The following is a 24143-nucleotide window of genomic DNA, read 5'->3' as shown; positions in this document are numbered from 1 at the left end:
CCATGCCATCAAAACTCGGGGATTTTTTTTCTAACTAAAAATCAACGCAATTTGAACACAGTTTTATTTTCAATTTGTTTTGCTAATCTTAAGTGGTGTGTTGTGCTTTTTTTTAAAAGAGAATAATAAATTTATATAAATTTTTACGTGTTGTTTCTGGTTACAAAAGCTAAATATTATTCCAATTTATTTATTGGCTGAGTTATAATATTTTTGTTTCTTAAATGTTTACTTTATTCAATTTTATTTTTAGAATAGTAGTATTTTCGTGACCCTGGAACCTATCTTCGATTTTTACATGGTTTGCTATAGAAAATCTTAATTCACTTTGCGGCGTTTCAATTTGCATCGTATTTTTTGGAACGTAACCACGACGCAAAGTGAGGTATTGGTGTACTAACAATTTAACAGGATTCAGGGTAAAAATGGCACAAGATCATATTTTTATTAAATAGTATTCACATAGACGCAGCGGAGGTTGGCTACCTACTAGTTGGACCGACGATATAAGGTCGAGGGAAATCGATGAATGCTGGCAGCGCAGAAACGGTCATCCTGACGATCTTTGTAAAAGGCCTTTTTTGGTTTCGTGGGGTAAATTTTTCGGATGCTCAAGATGCCCTGCCTCAGGGTTGTTGTATGTTGGATTCCTGTCCACTAAAACCTTCTCGGTGATCACCCCATGGGGACCGCGGTATCTCCCGATCAGGTATCGCCAGGCAGTCTTCCCTCAAGCTGTGCTATTCTAGATAACCCGTCCCGGAGAAGGCGTGTATGGTTCACGCTACCCCCGAAACCTCATGGTGCTGTCACGATAGCTCGAGACCATATCGACCCATCGTCCATCCTCAGATTCGCTGAAGTTAAAGGGAGTTTAGACCTTCTAGCACCTCTAGGGTGAGGTCTATGACTTGAAGTGAGGTCCATCGGCTGATAAAAAGAATAGAAGAATATTCATAGATTTTCACCATAGCTTGCATTGCAATAATTTTATTCTTTATTATTTTTGACAGCTATAACATGTGATATGATATTCTTAATGGTATCGTTATAAATAACAAATTGTTATTTGGACATTATAAATAATGAAATACAGATAAAAAAGTGAGCGAATGTCAATAAAAAAACCTAAAATTATTCGATCGAATATTAACATTAGCAATCTATTAAAGCTTCAAGATTAACATCTCGATTGCATTGCAGAAACCACGCTATGCAGTCGTTTAGGTAACAGCGCAATGAAATTTGATTAATGTGTTATTTCCATCGCTAATAAAACCTAGTTGGATGGAACAAAAAGATAATTAATACGATTTATAATCTATGTTACTTGCAACACCATAGTTGTTATTTATCTGTGACGTTCAAGGCCGATTTGTAAATTGACTTATTGTTACGAATAGCGTATTATATTTTAATTTTACGTGTGAAAAATCGCTTTATATACAGGATGATTGATTGAAGAAATTAATGTATAGTGTACCATATCCAAAAATCATCGTCAAAAATAATAAACATGAAAGATATTTCCCATATTAATCATATTAATTTTGGGATTATAAATAGGTGTAAAACACTTTAAAATTTTTTGCCATTTGAACCCTGCATATAATAACTAGGAATAAATTCATTGTGAGTTTGAGGTGAAGGACCTCAACTTTTGATAAATATAGGCCTATCAAAAGGAAACACTTCTTTATTCATATGTTCTTAAACCAATATGGATAGGGTCTTTTAAAGTTTATTTTGGTTTAGATTTGTTAAGCAAATGTGCATTGTATTGCAGCGACACATCACAAAGGAGAAAATATTACCCACCACACCACACGATCAGTATTGTGGGCGAACAGCGTGGATGAACCAGGGAAGGATCCGGATCCCTCCTTGGTTCGCCATTACACTACTCACCTCTACTCGGGTAGAGCGGTCTTCTACGTGCAAACGTCATTGTTCATCTACACTACTGCCTAGGCAGAAATCTTTTGTAGTTCACAGACTCTTCCATTCCGTGAACTTAGTTCCGATAAAACTGTAAAAGCCCCTGGACTAACAGCATCAAAATCAACAGAAACTAATGTTAATTTTCATTCCGTTCTCTACTATACTATTAAATCTATAAATACATTTAAAAAAACTTTTAAGTTTAACGGTTTTTTTGATACCCATATAGTGGTGGTTGTGGAAAAATATGTACCTAGTCCGCCATATTGGAACAGCGTCCATCTTGAATTTTAAATTTTGACATAATCGTCGTGTTTTACTAGTGTAGCCCTTTCATTTGATACCCATATTGAGGGGGTTAAGGAAAAATATGTAATCCGCCATTTTGTATCGGCGGCCATCTTAGATTTATAATGTTATTGATTTTATTATATTGTATTGTCATCTAAATTAAATGTGTGTACCAAATTTCGGATCAATCTGACAACGGGAAGGTGCTTAAATTTCAATTTCAAATTTTGACCCAAATAAACAAATTCCGTACGGGTCGAACTAAATAAAACCGTTTAATAACCTTCAACTGTTTTTCTATTTGTTTCAGAACAAAATGCAGCCTGGTCGACGTCAGTATTAAAATCAACTTCACAAACAAACAAATGTTTATAAACAGCGTAAGGAGGTCAGTAAATCAACTCTAAATATCTCGATGCATTGCTTCTGAGAATAATAAGAGGATATTGTTGTACCGGTTCATAGTTTGATAAGATCAGTGGTCATTAAAATGCCGGCACACGAACCAGACACTTCCTAGTAATCACTTTAGCGCTGCTGAAATTGTTACCGAGGAGAACAATGGGCGATATTAATGTCTCAGTCTTTCGTACATTGTTATACAATTAGCATTTTGATATAAAAAAAAAACAATCGTTTCATAGATTAAATATCGATATTAGTTTTAATTCATAGTACCGTTTAGGCTTCTGTACTGATGTGACTCAGTCGAAACTATTTCCAGATAAACGATTCCATGATACCGAAACAGCCGAGTTGACTGTGCAAAACGAGAAACACGAGGTACCAACAATTGGGTACCTCACCATCCGATGTCAGATGAAATTGGTACGAAGGCAGACAACGCCACGGACGGCGACAAAGTAAATAAAGACGAGACGGACGATAACGAAACGAAGGAGCCGAAACAGACTAAACAGAGATCTGTTTCTTTTAACAGAGACGTACATGTGAAGCGATTCGGTGAGTTAGCTCGGTGTGGACGGAGAAATAACGATAATTGTAGACAATAAACAAAAATCACAAATAACATTAGCAAATGTAACATTAACACGTTTACTGCGGACCCAATTTTGAAGAACTTTCAGCTGGTGCGGCTGAGGTCGAATCAGCCTCAAGCTGAACTTCCTAGTAGTGCGGTTAAGGCCTTTTCTACCTCATGTTTCAATAATTTTTTTACAATATTGAGTCAATGCTTCGCAGACATAAAGAAAGCTATATTTGTCTTTGTCATACCTCATACGGTTGAGTGTAAACAGCCGCCGCACTAGAGAAAAAACACGAGTTTTACGCGCCGCACCAGTGCAAAGTCTACCATGAGGCTGAATCGGCCTCAAGCCGCAGTGAACTTGTTAAATGTAAATATGCTAAACATAATGATTATAGATACAAACGAAACAAACGAAACAGTGTTTTATAATCTACAAGAATTTCAATTTATTACAATTGTAGATTTTTCATATGTATCAATAACTCACTGATTTAATTATTTTAAATTCATACAATAAATCATAAGAATATGATATGTAAATTATCAAATTTATTTCTAAAACGAAAATAAAGTTTAAATGCTAGAATTATTGTCTACGATTGTATTCAAATAACTAAAATTTCACGTCCTAACCGTAGCTTTATTTTGGGTTATACAACTAAAAAGCATTGGACTCAAAATAACCAGTTCTTCGCTACACAACCAAAAAAAACAATATAATAAATATATTAAAAATGGTTGTTACGTAACTAACATATCTTCACGTACGGACAAATTCGTTCCAGTGGTTTATGCAAGTGTTTTTTGTTGATTTAACAGCCGTTCGTACAGTAGTTAACAACTTCTAGGTACCTTCAATTAATCACTTGTAATGACTAACTCTGACTGATGTGTATTGTCTAATTCTAACATAGAAATCTGTCTGTTTCTTACGTTTTCAATGTCACTTATGTATCGTGTTACGTGTGTGGCTGGCCGTGACCGAAATGTTGCCAATGCGTTTCTTTCTTCAGTTTCTATTTCCTCATTTAATGATGTTTTTATACCTTTTTTTTCTGCTTCATTGTCTATAGCTTGTGTATTTAGTTTAGTTAGAATGAAAATAATTTTATTTCTAGAAATTTCTAGCTCAAATGGTAACAATACGCAAATAATGTGTTTATAATCACAGCAATCGACATTTAGATGGAGACAATCGACTAATTTCGGCTTCGTAGAGCATTATCTCTGTCGCACGAAATACAACGACTGACAAAACGTCACATAGGTAGTGTGGGATAGAGATAGTGCTCTACGAAGCCGAAATTAACCGTTTTCTCTTTCCAAAGATCGATGTGCAATATTTATATCGCCGGGTACTGTAACAAGAAATATAAATACATAAAAGCGTTATACAGGCTGATTGAAAATTGGTATTAAAGCTATCAACGACTGAACGTATTCAAGATGGAAAAAAAAAAAAACCTTTTTATACTACATATTAAAATGAATATTCACTGTCATATTACAAAAAAATTTAACGTATTTAAAAATGTTCATTTTGGATCGAAATAATGTATCAAATTTTTTATTTATTTACGTGCATCTTATGTAAAATTACCCACGTGTTCTATTGCATAGAATTACATATGACAATAAACAAATGCTTCAACCAAAGGTCAAGATGGACACGATTCGATGAATGGTGGCATACAATAATAAAAAAAAAAAAAAAAAAAAACTATCATAAAAGTCGACTCCGAGCATTGTAGAAGGGATCAATGCCAACTTCTGATTGAAAGATTGATTCTATATATGGAGGCCATTGTTGTTATACGAAAGAGGTCCGAATCTTGAATTACAATTGAAGGAGAAAGAGTCCAAGGCACATCGCATACAGGTTTAATCTTGAATTTATTTTGAGTTTTTTCTCAGATCACTGTTTCGAATCTTCATGGCTTTAGCTTGTGATCGTAGGTCGTAAAAATAATCTAATATATAAAATTCTCGTGTCACGGTTTTCAAACTTGAACTCCTTCGAAACGGCTTGACCGATTTTTACCAAATTTTACATGCGTATTCAGTATGTCTGAGAATCGGCTACTATCTATTTTCCATACCCCTAAGTGATAAGGGTGGTCCACCCCTAAATTTTATTCTTAATTTTTTAGACAATTTTTTTGGTTTTTATTTTATTATTATACAGCATACAAAAATACATACAAACCTAAATTTTCACCCTCTACGATCAACCCTTATCTTTAATTTGTTAATTAAAAACTTTAATTTTTTTTGCAAAACAACGTTTGCGGGATCGGCTAGTTTATATCTAGAAATTTCTAGCTGCAATGGTAATAATACGCAAATCATGTCTTTATAATCACATTTGTACGTACAGTACCCGCAAATGTAAATATTGCACATCGACTTTTAGAAAGAGATAATCGGCTAATTTCGGCTTAGTAGAGCATTATCTCTGTCGCACGAAATACAACGACTGACAAAACGTCACATAGATGGACAGAGATAGGCAGAGAACTGTCTTCTGCGTACCAAAATACCACACTGCGACCGTCAACCTACCTGCAAAACGTGGCGATTCTGGTATATCTCCTTATATCTTTGGGAAAGGCCTATGACAACAATTATAGGGAAGATCTATTTGATTTTAGTTTCTACCAAATTTGACACGTTTGGCATTCTTTTTCATGACATATTCAAATAAATAACATCTCATTATTTACCAAAAATATGTTTTACTATACATATGTACATTCAAGAAGGTAAATCACCTATTACGCTTTTTATATTATATATAGTCGCCATTCTCTACATTAAAACGGTAGATACCTTGTACTACCTTACAGTTTTCTTTCTTTCTTTACTTCTTATATACTATATCAAATTACTTTACTCTAGCTCTCATGATTGTTTTATGTAGATCGTAATTTTAATATTATAATTACGCGTGCTAATAAATAGTATTTAGCGTGATGGTATAGCTTTGTTTGTTTTTTTTACTATTACCACACCTAACAACATCTATCAAAGTAGAAGATACTATTGCGCAATTGAGTACTCTTTTATAATAGACTATTTCGTTAAATCATTGAATTGTTATGCGATAAATTAAAAAAACAAGTTTCCTGAAGATGGATATGCCTTTCAGATGGCGTCCATCGGCTGAAAAGAAGCAAAAGGATTATAATATTGAAATAAGTGTTTTTTACATTCATTTAAGGGTTAAAATGTTGAAATAAATGCTCATTTGCCTTTATTTAAGGATTATAATATTGAAATAAATATTTTTTACATTCATTTAAAGATTATGATATTTAAATTAATGTTTTTTTACATTGATATAGGTATTATAATATTAAAATAAATATTTTTTTTCATTCATTTAAGGTTTATAATATAGAAATAAATGTTTTTAACGTTTATACGAAATGCTGAAGCAAACGAATTGAACTAAGAATTATTAGATCAAAATTAAGACATACATACGTTTTTTTTTGGACCGGACTGTCACCGCTGATCAAATGGCATTTGCAGATTACGTGGGTTTAAAAGGTCATGGGGCAAAGAGCGCCTTGCCTGAGACCTATTTTAAAGTAGCGAAACTCAAGATCTCTTGGGGGAGCATCAACCCAGGCTTTGGCGCTTTCGACGGACGCTTCATGGAGTGTCCATGTCTTTGTACTTCCACGAGGGTACATCGGCTTGAGCGTTTGAGATAAAGATATAATAGGTTATATAGAAATCGAACATATTGTATATTGTTGGCACATAAAATTTCATCATTGCAAATGTCTATTTTTACTATTAAGCCGCGAAGCCAAGTAATTTAAAAAAAAATTGAGGTCAATATCACTCAACGCACGCTAATCGATTTCGGGACAACGAAATTTAGCGAAACAAATTATAATGATTCTTACACCACTTATATATCGATTTGAAATCAAACACTAGTGGCGTTTGATATTGTATTTATTCGTAAGATGAAAACGAGATAAATTAATTCGAATTTACAATTCTGTGATATTGAAAAAATTATACATACAAATTGCGCAAAGAACAGAATACCAGCCATAGAGAGAGTTTATATATCTAAGTAAGAAAAGGACCAATATTTAGCCACTTCCGCACATGCAGTGGTAGTCGTGCAACAAATGTACCGCCCGCCAGCCCGCTGATAAATGCGTATGCGGCAAACAATACGAATCACACAACCGCCACCGCCAAATCACTCAACAAGTGTTTCACCCCTCCACGAGGCATCTTCAGGAGTTATGTTACACCGATTAGTGCCATACACAAACTTTCTGGTAAATATTGGTCCTTTTCTTACTTAAGATGGACTTCCGCAAGATAACGCCTGATTCCATTAAATAGTTTATATATCCCAAATGAAATTAAAGATCTTTATGTCAAGTAAATCAGATGACTATCTCATACGGAATCATTTATTTTCATAATAACACGGCTATTTATACATCTAAAGAATGAATAACAAGAAGAATTCCCACATATCAGCCAAGCACACCACCAACAAGCCACCTTGTGATGACGTTTATCAGCTCAAGCTCATGGACTAGAGCCGCCTCGATGAGCTGTGTACTTAGCTCACCTTCATCTGTCCAGCTAAGCAAGTCCAAATTTGAGAAAGATATCACCTGACGAATGCAACTCGAATGAGCAGCGTTTGGGAAACTCCGATACCTCATCTTGTCCAAAATACTGCAATATCTGAAGACGAAGGTCTGTGATCGATATGCGTTTCCAGTGATGATATACGGATCCGAGACGTGGTCACTTACGACAAGCCTCATAAAAAGGCGCAAAGTTTTCTAGAGACCAATAGAGAGTAAGTGTTGTCACTCTGTGTTTGGCACTAATCGGTGTAACATAACTCCTGAAGATGCCCCGTGGAGGGGTGAAACACGTGTTGAGTAATTCGGCGGTGGCGGTTGTGTGATTCGCATTGTTTGCCGCATACGCATTTATCAGCGGACAGGCGGGCGGTGCATTTGTTGCACGACTACCACTGCACGTGCGGAAGTGGCTAAATATTGGTCCTTTTCTTACTTAGGATGGACTTCCGCAAGGTAACGCCTGATTTCATTAAATAACCAATAGAATGGCTATACTCGGAGTTTCTACGAGATCGAATCAGAAATGAGAGGATTCACCAAAGAACCAAGATCACTGACATAGCTCCAAGAATTGTTCATCTGAAGGAGCAGTGGGCGGAGCAAATCGCTCGTGGAACCGGTTGCCGTTGGAACCGAAAGGTTTTCAAGTGGCAGCCACGTGCCGGTAGACGCGGTGTGGGTACGCCCCCCACTAGGTAGACTGTCGACTTGATGCGGGCAGCGCAGGGTCGGTCATCGTGACGACCTCAGAGCCTTTGAGAGTTTTTGAGACCTCTAGTTCCCTCAATCATGTATTTAGGACAAAGGCAGAGATTACAATTTTTTTTTATCTTTAGCATTTAATACACACTCCCTTTAGTCCATTACAGTTTCTTCGTTTTTCCTTCTTTCATCCTTCATATTTTTTATCATTCTCACAGCATTTGTTTGCATTTCATTCACGCATTGCATGTAAAATTGCAAGAAGTGTGGCAAAGCTATCCTTTGCCACACTTCTAGCAATTTTACATTTTTGACGTACTTTCTTTGTTTTTATTTTTATTTACATTCCGTCTAATCTTAAATCTAGTATTACTTCATATAATAAAATTTATATATGACACTTGGAGTCTTCTCCTTACTCTATTTTGTTTTATGGCGCTTTATTTCGTCGCTTACCACGTTGGTACAAAACCACAAGAAAATGCAACGGCTCTCATCTTCTAAGATGGACTGTTGTACTAGGCATTACCTGAAATGCATTGTCTGTGAAGACAATTATTATCTCTTTACTTAAAGTGTGGCAGGGACTCGCGGGTTAACATGTGTGGCTGCCACAACCTATTAGGTTTAAATCGAAAGTAAGACTGTGTTCTGATGGCTACTATACTAAACTTCAAGATAAATGATTTGACACAATAGAAATTGAAAATGATATATTCGTTTCCAGACAATTTTAATGTTTATATTTAAATTATATATTGTTCTGATGAATTTATCTCGCCTGTTCTATTTATTTCAACATCAAATGATGCGATCTATCCTATTCGATATCAGTTTAGCAACAAAGATTTTGAATATAAATTTGAAATATCAAAGAAATGTCTTCTAATTCACCCAAATGAACTTGATATATGTATTAATTAATACTAAATATATATGTTACAAAACTTTAAAACTGGTAACATCTAATATATGCGGTTGTAAATGAAACAAAATAGTCGTAAACTAGAAAACATGTTTATATTAAATACAGCAGGTTTTCCAGCGAAACGAAGGGGAAATCGCATAAAGATTAGATCATGGTTAGTGGAATATCTTCTCGCTGTTTATATAAACAGGGTCTGTTACTGTTTATATAGGTTGTTCAGCTTACCATAGTGCCGCGCTGTGTGCTTTAAGCTTGTACAGACACAATGGCTTCGTGTGCGTGTCTTTTGATTGTTGATCTGGCTTACACTGTTGTCAAAAAGGATTTTTCAGATTCCGCAGGTTCAGAGGGTGCTTAGAAGAAAGCCTCTGTTTACGAAGTAAAACTCAAGAGTTTTCCCAGAAATTGAAAATAATAAAACGGCAAAACTGTAAAATATAGAAAGATGGCATAATTTTTAACAAAACATAAGAATAATTAAAGTTAAATCGGATACCAACTGTGATAATATCTACAAATTAAATTAGTAAATATGTTTTAAGCACTAAATAGATTTTGATAAAAAATGATAATAAACTCAATACCTGTGATATTTTAGAAGTGAGATGAAGGATGAAAGGTGATGAAAAGGAGGAAACAATCATGTGAAGTATGCTAGAAGACCGAATGAATGATCATAAAAAGTCTTAAAGAGGAGTAAAGGTATAAAAAAAGGATGTAAAATATATATTTTAAAATTGTAAGTTTCCTGTCACTAAACGAGATAGGGGAGACTAAAATAAAAGAAAAAAAAAGACTTCCTAAACAGCTTTCACTGGGGTCGTTACATACTACAGTTACACCGAATCGGAAGACGGCAAAGCACAATCAAAACACACATATCGATCGAAAAACACACTTTGGAATGACTAGACTCATGGGGCCACTTAAAGGGGACCTTTTGTAGGGCCATCACTCATCGATAATACCCATAAGTGACATTAGGTATAGTCGAAGTACCCGCAAAACGAGCACGTGTTTCACAGACTACTTACATAATGAAAATATGTAAACTTACAGCACACATGGACCTGTGTTCAAAGATGATTTGACATATTTATTTGATTATTTATGTAATATTCTTTATTGTACATACTAGGTTACATTTAAATAATTTCATAATTATAATAAAAAAAGTACAATAAGCAGTGTTATCACACGAGGCAATATCTCACAGACGCTTGTCTGTCGGTGATGTTGACTGTACTTTTCTTGTCAAATAAATAAGTAAAAAACCATATTTAAATCACTTGACATAATAAATGAACTATTAAAAATGTAAGAAATTGAGGCATTTTTATCAGTATATAATATATTAAATGCTAAATATAACCTAGAGGCATAATTTAAAACAAATATACTTTCGTAACACTATTAACATTTGGTTAATGGATCATGGAAATCCACACCTAATTTAAAGTAGTGGATCAAGGTCAAACACCCTGAGGTAGGCTTTTGATATTCCTAAAAGACAGATGCAAAGGCGAGTCGATTTCAATCAGACGGTCAGACAATTCTAAAACGGATGTCGAGGGCGAATCTTAGCACATATATATGGATTCGGCAATGACCTGTGCGTCCATATTTGATAGACACTTTCAAATAATTTAGATCTGAACCACACCTATATCTATATTAGTTATATATGTAATTAATTGCTAATTTTCTGCCTATTATTGTAAAGATACACTCAATATAAAAATTAATAATGTCAGATTATAATAAAATTATAATAATATAACAAAAATTGTTCTCATAATTCAAATTAAGACGTATTGAAATTAATTATATTTCACTTTCTGTCTCTATCTGAATATCTGCACTAAAAGAAATATTTACCATATTTCAGAGTGATCACATTAAACACAGTGATTGAAAATATATATAAATTCTGTAAAGCTCATTACCTACAATTTCAATCAATATATATGTTAATAAGAAATGTTTGTGTGTATGTTTGTTCGATATACAAATAACATGTTGCTCATTTAAAACGATTATAGATGGTGACAATACGGTTATTGTAGAATTATACAACTTATAACGTTTTTCACTTGCCTTTTATACTCTATAAAGGTATACTATACATATATATATAAATATATATAAATATATATATATATATATACATAACAACTAGCGCCATCTGTCTACGCCAGTCGAAAGTACAGAGCCCCGACGTAGGTATATTTATACATATATGGAGCCCGAAAAGTAATGTATCTGTCGACATATTTTACAGAAAAACCGATTGATTTCTTACCGCTCCGGCATTGATTTGTATCACTAGATGGCGAAAGGTTGTTAATAACGAAGGTGATTATATTGTTGATTAGAAATAAAAACTTGTTAAAAATGTAGTCGTGTGAATTTAACTTAAGAAAGCGACATTACTGTCCGGTCCCCCTAATGTATATGTATAATATATGTATATCGGGACTCTGTACTTTCAGTCGGCGTCGACAGATGGCGCTAGTTGCTCGTAAACGTATAAAAGGGGCACCGCAGGGTAAAATCGTCATTAACAAAGAAGACTCGACAACGACATGACGTATATAATCATTATTATCCACACGTGAACGTCATGACCAGAATGTCAGAAGAGCTAAATTTTATTCAAACTGCAATCAGGGGAGTTTCCTTTCAACTATATAATAAACATAGACATCAAAATATACTACACATATGTATATACACATGTACATATCTATATATATTTTTACGTGGAAAAGGTATTACAATAAATACGAATAAACACAAATGCATACAAATGCTACACAATATCTTGTTTTAGAAGCCAAGGATCTTTGATCATCTTTGTAAAAGCTGACAGCGATTTAGCGCATCTTATTGCTTTTGGCAAATCATTCCATAACCTGTCAGTGACAACAGAGAAATATTTCACTATAAATATAACAGAATAAACAATATAATATATATATAGTAACCGTGATAAGAATAATACGATACGTAACAGCGTGGCTATACCGTTAAAAAATTGATAGCAAAAGAGTTAAAAGATTAACACTTAAACACGCCGCTAAAACACGATTTGCATTACTTTGTACAAATTATTGTGAAACATAATTGGCTTTACAGTAACATGTATATAGGCCAACATATCGATTCCTATAAAATGTCTTCGAAAGAAAAAATCACATTTTTCTCCAAGATCCGAATAGATGTCATACAATACGTCAAGCGACGCATCTGACGTAATTTTTTTTTTAATTTATTAGCTTTTGTATTTTGGATGCCCGAGCCCCGAGTTAAAAGAAGCTGTAAAAGCCAGAACAGCTGAATGCATCCAGCACCAATCGAATATACCCTGTAACCCAGAGGATTGACAATTTCTTTTATGGTCTCCAACTTTGAAGACCTCTTGTATTGACCTTTGTTTTTGAGATAGGGACTTTATTATACATGGTTTAAGTTTACTATTTTTAAAATCTATTTTTTTTTCATTCTCTATATATTCTTTTACACTTCTTCTTTTTTTTTCCTTCATAACATCTGTCATTCTTGATACATCTTTATATTTCTTTCAAACATCGCTTTACATGCCTCACCTTCGTCTCTGATCCCTCTCCGTTGCTCCTCGCCTTCTTATGAGGCCCGTCGTAAGTGACCACGTCTCGGAGCTGTATATCATCACCGACAACACACATTAGTCAAAGATCATCGTCTTCAAAGAAAGCCCTCTCAATTGCTTTCTGGGCGACCGTGAGCCTTCTTATAAGGCCCGTCGTAGTGACCGTGTTTTGAACCCGTATATCATCACCGGCATCACACATTGGTCAAATATCTTCTCCTATAAAAAAGCCCTCTCAATTGCTTTCCATTGCTCCTCGCCTTCTTGTGAGGTCCATCGTGAGTCACTACGTCTCGGATCCATACATCATCACTGGCAACACACAATGGTCAAAGATCTTCGTCTTCAAAAAACCCTCACAATTGCTTTCTGGGCAACCGTGTGATTATTAGGCCCGTCGTAAGCGACATCTCGGATCTGTATGTCAATGTATTTAATGTTAACACTAAAAATAGATATAAGCTATTTAGCTTATTATTTCATTCTCTAGGCTTCAGACGAGCGAATCTACTAGTTACGTGGTTGATGAATTAATAAATAAGAATCAATGAATTTACTTAAGTTATATAATATGTTAAACCCGATGTTGGCTAAAATTTAGTTGAATTATTGCCCTAAAAATATAAAATCAAGTCAAGTAATTAAACATGTTTTATTAACTCGATTCCAAGAAACGTAATAAAATCACATTTGTTTTCTGATGTTTTTATATAAGGAAAATCACTGACGATAGTAGCAATAGACTGATTATACAGGTTTATTGATTATATATGTAACAGTTATAAACGGGTAAATATATGTCATATGCTGTTAATTAATGTATTGTATATCTTATCTTAAAATTAATAGATTAAGAAATAAGAAATAACGTAATGATAATAATGAAAACGACTACTATATGCTAAAATTAAATATTATTTACTATTTATCTCTGCGGTACTCGTAGTGTAAGAAGTCATTGTGAAATCAATATAGTATATTTCAGAGTATTAATATTATACAGGATGTTAATTTTTATTTAATACTATTGCCCAAATCTTATTTTTGGGACAGGGATATATACCTTCATATTTTCACTCTGTCTCTCTCATCCTTCACAATTTCTCTCCTTCTTGCATCTTTCATACTTCATATCTTCTATCATTCGTACATCATTCACTCACATTACATTCACGCATCGCCTCCCATTCCTTGCCTCATTTATTTTTACACGATTTTGTTACGCTTATTTACATCACCCTACAACAAAACCACAAGAAAGTTTGATATACAGGGCGATTGGGATTAGCTTTAAAAGTTAACCCTTGTAAAGATTTTATACTTATAATCAATCACCCTGTTTATACGTGGCGTTAGGGCTATAAAATTCAAGTTAAATTTTCTATAACTGTCAGATAGAATTGTTAACAGGCGCTCGAATACGGAAATAAATTGTTTATGCCTTTACACAGTTACTTAGACCTAATACCTGAAATTATATTTATTTATCTATTATGTCTTTTGTAGTGACAGTGAAAAGGCTACGTAGTACGCAGAAGGACTAGCCGCTAAACTAGAAAATAAGTTTACTTTGATAATGTTATTATAATAGTATATAAAAAAACCGAATGTGCAATGTTTTTGTCAAAACTAAGAAATGGGGGAAAAGGATGAGGCGATGAACGAATGACAATTAGAAAGAGAAAGACAGATTGAATTATGGTATGAAAGAATAGAACGATAGACTTTGTGAAGGATGACAGATGAGAGTGAAGATAAAAAGACTGAAAAATTAGTAAAGTTAAAAAACAACCAAGTCCCAGATAGGAGTGGAAACATAGGTCCCCAATTATGGGAGAAATTATAAAAAATAAAGCAACTAGCCGCTGAACCCTTGAGGTCATGTGAAGACCACTGACTGCCAACAGGAGGCGGCCCCCTTATGGTCGTTGAAAGACGTTGTACACCGCGTCGGACCGATCGTATTGAAAATGCAGGTGACTTTAGTACAGCAGTGTACGTAACCACGACTAAAATGTTGATGACAACGACACTAATTGTCACAAAACGTACTATTTACTTCAAATAAAGTCGTATAATTTCAAGAAATTCATTTCGTCATCGGATTATTTTTTTATTTGTGCCTATGTTAAAGTCATTATCTTCATAGAGCCAAATTAATCGATTACAGACTTTAAATGCTATTGATATCGATACAATTTTTATTTTACATAAGAGAATTGTTATTTCAATCTATATATGAAAACTGAAGAATCTTTTAGAGAATAATTTTGCCGAATAAACTAAGAATATACGTATTTCACATACAACTATGTAAAGTTGCATATAAAATATGACAGTGCATATATGATAAACTCGTGTATACGTATAATATTAAGAAATACAATTCAAATAGCGATATATATAAGGTTAGCAAAAGAAATAGAGATAAGTATTATTATACATTTTTCTTAAGGCTTTATAAAATTGTAACTTTTTTGTGAACAATAGTGCAGTTTTACAGTACTCCTTTCTTATGTACGACCTCTGTTTTGGGACCTCTTGTTCACCTATCACTTTTTGGTACAGTCACTTTGATTTCACATAGTTTTTCAGTACAATTTTATGTATTTTTCTTCTTTCGTCCGTCACAATATTCAGCATTCTATTTTCTTCCTTCTTTCACATTTTCTTTCATTTTTACTGTTTTTATTTACATGCCTCTTATCCATCGCCTTCCATTCTTCGCCATATTTTTAACAATATATTTTATTTTATATCCTTATTTACATTTTCTTTTACAATTCTCATTTGATTTTATTTAAAAGCATTTATTTAAAATTATAATTTCCTTGAAATGTCTCAATTTTAATAAGTATATATATACATAAAACGCATAAAATGTAAATCACTGTGATCCTTTCACATTGTGAAAGTTGAAGTTATATCAGATCGAGCAGCTTTTGGAACCCTGGATGATATGGTAGTATGGGAGCTTAGTTTTATTGTAGTTTCCGATGATGTAAATTATTTTTAAAAAAATGAGACGTACGAAAAAAATAACGATTAAAATATTTAATAAAAAATCAACTCTATATATATGTATATATATAGAGTTGTAATTGCCAAATTTTACACTTTTAAAAACAAAAAAGGTTTAATAACTTTCAATTAAAATCTTAATCTTATTTTGATTTAAAAAACAAACTTGTTTTTGAAAACGTCACATATTTACATACAACAAATGCAATCTCGTGACTGACAGGAACGATAAATGTTGCCTTACATACGGTACAGTAAAGAAAGATTTATTCTGCGTCTCTATTTGCATATAATAGACCTCTCGTCCACATCTCAGAGTACAGTTTGTTATCTTAAATACGCAAATTGTTTATGAAATGTATATTATAAAATTACATTCGTTGTTCCGTATATTTATATTTATTTTAATATAATTTATGACTTTTTTCGATTTTAATAGTATTTCTTTTCGAACAAATATATTTTATTTCTTTTGGCCCCCCTATTGGGGACCTGTCGTTCCGGCCCCTAATTTGTTCGGAACAGCGTTTTGTTGGGGCAATAGTTTTTCAATTCTCTTTTTATTTTACAGTTTTTTTTCTTTTCTTCCGCTCTTTAACATTTGCTCTATTACATTTTCATTTATATTTATTCATTTTATTCATCACCTTCCATCCTAACCTCAGTCACTAAACTCTAGTTCTATTTTATTGTTACAATGTATTACATTTTTACTTAGATTATTTATATATACAATTCTACAGTTTTATCTTCAGTTTCTTTCATTTAGTATTTTATTTACATTTTGTTTTGTTTCCTTATTTTATTATTTATTCATATTTACATTAATATTGTTACACATATATTAGGAAGCGCATACGACGCATACGACATACGATATACATTTTCAGTATAGTGCTACCGAAACAGCTGTACCGCGCCTTAGGTAAGCGCGCATCGAGCTAGGGGAGTATCAGCCGCTTCGTTCCGACAGTTCGTCTTCAACAGTACAGTGGTGTCAATTTTCTTCTTTCTCAACCCCCACCTCGTGGCGCTTTCATTGGGAACGGTACAGCGGATTCGGTCATACCTCAGTTGACAAGGCTCGCATTTTTTTTTATTTTGATCTCCCGTTACATCAGTTCCAGTCCTTTATCTCTACTCATAAACTAAGTCCCTTATCTCTACTCATAAATTGAGGGCGGGAACTCCCCGCATGTTGTATTAAAGTGAGTTAGCGGCCAACGACGTTCATTACTTATTTTGACAACAAAAAGAGAAGTGAAGAATTAAATGTTCATCGTATATATCAATACGCCTGTTTAATTATCGCAGTATACATAATGTCCCATAAATCAACGTCAATTTTTTGTCAAACCAAATGTTGAAAATTATTACTATATCCAACCTTTAAATGACAGTGTTCAAAATATTTTTAACTTCAACTACACTTTGGATTTATGTTGATTTAAATACTGACAAACAAATGATTGTCGGCACGATGTCTACCGAGACGTAAGGTATTCTTATAATCTTTTAAAAACTGCATATCTCTAAACGTTTGCAACAGTGTTTGATGGCATTATGATATGACAATAATCCCACACGGAGGAATCCTTCACATTGACCTTTACAACTGGTTTTAATCTCGAACTAACAAACAACGTGTTATTTCTCATCAGAACAATACGACAGTAAAGTTTTTCCATCTTTACGAAAACATTGAATCGAATATGATTCTTACAGCTTCGGGTATAAGTGTCAAATTACTGTTTGAAATATCTAATGTTTTTTAGTACCTGTTACACGTTGTATTAGATCATAATGCAACATTAATTAGTTATGTTTTGTCTGTACAGTCGCGAACGAAAGTGTTATAGTTAAATGTTCACTTTTTTAACATTTCTGTAGTTTATTTTTTCATAACATTCATCTCAATATTATCAAACTTATTTTCATTCAAGGTACTCGATGACAATTATTATTTTTTTTTATTATTTTAGAACCTTCATGGTTTTAAAATAGTTTATTTTTTAGCAAAATATTCTCTATTCATTCATAAACATATACAATTTATTTAAGGTGACTAGACAATCTCAGAATTTTTGGGTCTCACGTAATAAAATACAGTGGCCAAAAAGTAAATTGAATTTATTCATAAAATGTAAATTCTTTATTTATTCTTCCGAATCATTTTCATACCCTGGAACATAAAACCCGTCCCATAAAACACACTTTTGCTAAAGCTTTTTCTAGACCGCAAAGATTCGGTTTTTACATACTCAATCGTGTCAAATGACATGTGTCACATAAAGCCGAATCAGGCGAATACGGTGGTTGAAGAACAATGTCAGTCGAGTTTTTGACGCTTTTTTAAACAAAAAATGAGCGATTTGGCCGAGTCTTCACACATTCGAGACACAAAACATCCTTCAAAATGATTTGAGCTGACGAAAATGATATTCAAACTTTTGACAAACAGACGCTTAGTAAATGTTATAGACACTCTGCCTGTCTTCATAATGCCCGGGAGATTAAAATGACAAATACACCGTAATTATTAATCACAGAAGAATGAGTGTCAGTTTTACTTACATACCTACTGATTCTATCTGAATTTAATTCCTAAATATAATATTTTGTAAGAGGTATACAGTATTAGTTTGGATATAAAAATTATTATTACCTTTCTTAAGGTTGACCTGACCTTAGCAATAAACTATTCTGGGCGTTTATTCACCTTCCTTAGCACTTTTGTTAAGCAAAAATCTTTTTTTTTTAATAAATGAATAAATGGTGTAACATAACAACGTTGTACGTGACTGTACGTAATTCTGAAATATTCGGCCACGAGTGTCCGCAGCTTCCGAATTACGGAAGCAGCCAAGGTTCTCCGGCGCTAACGAGAGAGTAACGTTTCATCTCCTGAACCGAGTTCCAGTTAGCGCTTCCCGAACTGTTTACATGCGGAGAATACAAGAAAGCTTTGTGCTGTAAGATCATTGACTGGGTAAAGGTGTGGTCACACTAATGCGTTTGCGCATCCCAACCGTTACTTTTATTTATTGAAAATATAATAATAGAAATGCCAATGAGGAATGAAAATGAAAAACAATACTCACTCTCATACTACTGTCCCTTTAATATATAGCAAGGATCCGAGGGCTTCCATGGTTTCCACTCTACATTTATTTACTTATCGACTACTAGAGTCATCTATTGGTGCTGTTTTTATCGCTTTAAATCATACCTTATAGCTCCCATCGAACACACTTCAATCACGCAATATAAAATATGACTAAATCAAGTTTTTTTATTTATCTATTTAGAATAGTCAACAGATAATATAATATCAACTACAAATATATTCAACTTTAACTTATGTTCTCTCTTTTCTTGCAATATCATGGGCTGGTTTCTGTAACCAAGGGTCTCTGTGTTCATTTTGCGTCGAGTTTAGCTTGAATCTGGTCATTCCAACTCAAGTAATCCCAGCAAACTCTTGATGTCGCTGATGACCTTGGGGAAGCCCCTGTATACTGAAGTAGTACGCTAGCAGCAGTTTTCTCTTCTCTACGCATAACTCTCGAAGTAAACAGATGTTTGTTAAGAAACCATGATCAGTTAAGATTCCTAGATCCAAATAAGATCCAAGGTCTTGGTCGTTTCAACCAGATATTGGAGAGCCGATTGCTTATGATAGAAATTGCTTCTTTAGCTCGACGTCATTCCTCGTATTTAGACGATTAGTTAGAAGACATGCTCACATTTTCTTCCCAACTGAAATCAAATATATAAAAAATATTAAATTATATTTAAATTAAGATATTCCATCTCGGTGTATAGAGTATGCAGTATAAATTTTAGTCAATACATATAAGTTAGGGCGTCGTTAAAAACAAACAAGACACCAATGATTTAAAAAATAGCACTTATAATTAGTTAACTTCAACTTAGATTTAAATAATTTACGATTTAAATTAGTTAACTTAGAAAACACTAAAATACAAATGCGTGAGCAAAAAAAAATTTTTTTTTCGGAAATAGAAAATGTAATAGTAAAACCAAACGTCTAAGGACTAAAGGTCCCACTTGAATAATAATCAATAAGTAAAAGCCTTCCAATTTATTGACAAGTAAGATCAAATAGAGACACATAAATTTAAAATTCAACAGTGTAGGACTTAATATTTTTTAAAAGTAAATTAATGGATAATCAATCGCCCCGCTGACACTCGCGCCCCACCCCATAGCCGATACATTATCCGTCAATAGACCGGAATACTGATCGGTTCGCGCCGACGTCACCGTTTCACAAGTCTCGTTTGCACAAGTGTGGTAATGCCTTAATTGTACGAGCGGTGCCTGATTCTGTCGCAAATATTCTGTTTTTGTCCCCGACTGTACATATACGTGCTCGTGTAATTGCTCTTCATATTTACGTAAGTGACTGTACCTTCAGTTTATTTTACTATATTTTTATCTTATTTCGTTAACTCGTCTTATTTGTAGTGTGTGTTTAGTGTTGTGTACGCTTCCTATCTTGATTATTTGTGCATGTGTGTGAGTTTGTATACAGAGTGATTGTTTATAGGTATAAACGTTTTAAAAGGGTGAATGAATATACACCTCTTTTTTCAACAAAAAAGGTTTACATAACACAATTTTTACACTTTTTAAAAATCAACCTGTATGAAGTGATCACTCTGAAATATTTCATATTTATTTGTTTTTCTATTAGAATACGACAGGCTAATGGCTTTTGACTGTACAAAATCTGCAGAGACATAAAGTAAACATTAATAAAATTTAATATAAGACAATTCTGTAAACCCTTTTTTCTTACCATACTAGTTTTATTTACTTTTTTTTTGTAACCTTTCAATTTTGGATAGTGTGTACCATCTTTTTAGCCCATAGAAGCCTGCGCATAGCATAGGTTTCCTCCGAAGATATGGGGTGATATATAATCTTGACGTTTGGCAGACGAATTGGCGATGGCAGTGTGGTATTACTGTTTGCAAAAGTCACTGCTGTCTATCATCTGGAAACTGTATTGTGAGCAGTGGCAATCCATTATAATTATTGCAAAATGTGTGAATTTTTATTAAACGGTTTTATTTAGTTCGACCCGTACGGAATTTATTTGTTTATTTGGGCCAAAATTAGAAATTGAAATTTAAGCTCCTTCCCGTTGTCAGATTGATCTGAAATTTGGTACACACATTTAATTTTGATGACAATACAATATAATAAAATCAATAACATTATAAATCTAAGATGGCCGCCGATACAATATGGCGGATTACATATTTTTCCTTAACCCCCTCAATATGGGTATCAAATGAAAGGGCTACACTAGTAAAACACGATGATTATGTCAAAATTTAAAATTCAAGATGAACGCCGTTCCAATATGGCGGACTAGGTACATATTTTTCCACAACTGAATTGAACTCGCGACCTACGATCAGAAGTCCCAGCCCTCTGCCGCTAGGTTGCCAATGCTCAAAAAAACTAATTAAATTCAGTAATAAGGGTATTGACCACTAAATCTGTTATATCGTATGGCCTAAACATATCACATAGTGTCACCCAACCGGATCCTAACTGTACCAGTGATTCATGTCACGTCATAGCGTCTGTGAATAATATTTACGTAATATGTTAATGATGTTAATATTTCTTTGAAATCTGAATTAATTAGTCGTTTATTTTTCATTTAAACACCTAACAACACCAAAAATATTAAAATCTTTTATATATATTAATTCTAGCACATATCTTTAGCGAGCGGGATATAAAAGTTATATTTGTATAGAATCCAAATATCACATTTATATATATATATATATATATATATATACGAGTATATATATATTAATATAATGGAATAGACGTTTATCTTCCATCTCACCTGATGGAAAGTGTAGATGAATACGTAGGTGGTACATGCCCATCTAAAAGAAATCTGTTCACTCTACTCGCCTCTACTTCAGAGTTCAAGTAATCAGAAAAAATAGATCCAGGCAGATCGTTCCAAATCTTAGCGACTCGCACCAAAAACGAGCTGCCAAACCGTTTAGTTCAACTTTTGGGTATATATATATATAAATTATGGAAGGGGTTTTAGGCGTAGTAAAAAAATTATTGACAGTTATATGTTTCATTTACGATTTTTTTTTCGACTAATTAGAAGAATATACAAGTAAAACACGACCAAAACTATATGTTTGTTTCTTATTTATTAACTTAAGTTAAACTTCTTTTTGGATCATTTATAGCGATCTTCTACGTCTTTGTTTCAGTCTATAGACGACCATTGCAAGGCAGAGGTCTACCCCATAGATATCTTTAGATAAATTTACAATAATCGCCACACTTGGTATGCGGGTTGGCCACTACATTTTCAGTTTCACCGGATTGGGAGACCACAAAGCTCTTAGATCGCGTATGTGCATCCTTTATGGAATATATAGACTCAAGGGACCATTCGAAAGAACCTATGCTAAGGCCATCGCTAATCGATAATACCCAAGTGACATTAGGTATAGTCGAAGTACCCAACAAAACAAACACGTTTCTCAGACGACGACTACTCACACAATGAAAACTAGCATATTTGCAATACACGCACACATAGTATTCTACATATACTAATATAAAAACCTGTCATATGGGAGATTATATTCGAAACTCCAGATCTATTACCTAATTCGTCGTCGTTTTAACTCATAGACGCCCAGATAAACATTGGCTCTCCCAAAGATATCTATGGGGGTATACCGTAATCACTAAGTTTGGCTTGCGGACCATCACAGTTTTGTAACTTTATTGTAAGATGTGACAATCCTATATAACCAACGCGTAAAGTGTGAATTATATAGGATTATATCTACAGGAATGACCTGACACCCAGGATCCCAAGTTTTAGTCATATACCGCTGAGCTACCATTGCTTGAATTATATTCACAGTGATCATCCTAATATAAAAAATTCAAATGAGAATAAAACTAGCATCAATTTAAGCTATCCTATAAAGGCATATTTAAACTTATAGGTAGTAGTGTTCCTAACGAGCCCTCATCACCGTTACAGATATACTTAATCATTCCCAGATATCATTACAGACATAAGATTTATTAACAAGTTTTTGTTTAAAAATCTTTTTAAATTCATCACCAAATATTGCATTTCACCTGATGATAGCAACAAGTGGCGTGTACAATGATGAAGGGTAAACTTCGTGTTTAATGGATCACGACCATCAATAAAGAGGATTGGAAACGAATGCTATATTTAGTCCAAAATTTTCAATGATTTTTAATCTATATAGTACTGTGATCAAAAAGTAAGATGAATTTATTTATAAAAATTAAATTCTTTATTTATTCTTACAAATTAATTTCATCCCCTTCAAAGTTCGTTCGATAAGAAGTAATTTTGTCAAAGCTTTTTCGAGTCCTCGAAACAGTCGAAATAGTCTTTTTCTGGTATAGCCTTTAAGACCTTCGATTTGGTTTTTATCTCCTGAATATAAAAAGGCACGGAGCCAAATCAGGCAAATTTGCTGGTTATGGAACGAATAGAAATCCAGTTTTTGAAACCAATGCAGTAGATCGACTTGACGCTTTTGAGATACAAAACATCCTACAAAATGGTTTGTGCTGACCCAAATGATATTCCGTCTTATGACAAACAGACACTTGGCAAATGTTATAAACAGTACTACCAACCTAAAAAAATTACCTGGCTTATTAATGCCTGGGAATTTTAAATGACAATTTCACATAACTTTTTGATCACAATACACCTATCCCCCGATTTACACGGTACTTGTTTTACACGTTTTCGCTTTTACACGGTTTTCAAAACAAGTTTTTTTTTTGGTTTTTATCGCACTCTACTAAATTCTACTGTGATTGAACACGTGTGCTGTGTAAACATATTACGGGGAATCCTGAGCTTATGTGCTGACTTGGCTCAATATGGAGAAGTTTACAAAGATCTTACAAAAAATTCAA

The 24143-nt window shown here is 33.6% G+C and overlaps 1 protein-coding gene across 1 annotated transcript in view; it reads left to right on the top strand.

Moving 5' to 3' along the window:
• Positions 1 to 2960: 2960 nt before the first annotated feature.
• The window catches only part of blo (bloated), a 68748-nt gene continuing 47565 nt past the window's right edge, over positions 2961 to 24143 (top strand). Inside the window, exon 1 of the mRNA XM_068769229.1 lies at positions 2961 to 3195. Within this exon, the coding sequence (XP_068625330.1) occupies positions 3045 to 3195 (151 nt within the window). The 5' untranslated portion in view covers positions 2961 to 3044. The remainder of the gene's footprint in view (positions 3196 to 24143) is intronic.

The sequence above is a fragment of the Battus philenor genome, unplaced genomic scaffold (genome assembly GCF_028537555.1).
Source record: "Battus philenor isolate CCGP_79_NKW_IND1 unplaced genomic scaffold, ilBatPhil1.0.hap1 SCAF_27, whole genome shotgun sequence".
Lineage (NCBI taxonomy): Eukaryota > Metazoa > Arthropoda > Insecta > Lepidoptera > Papilionidae > Battus > Battus philenor.
This window is presented reverse-complemented; position numbering and strand designations above follow the sequence as displayed.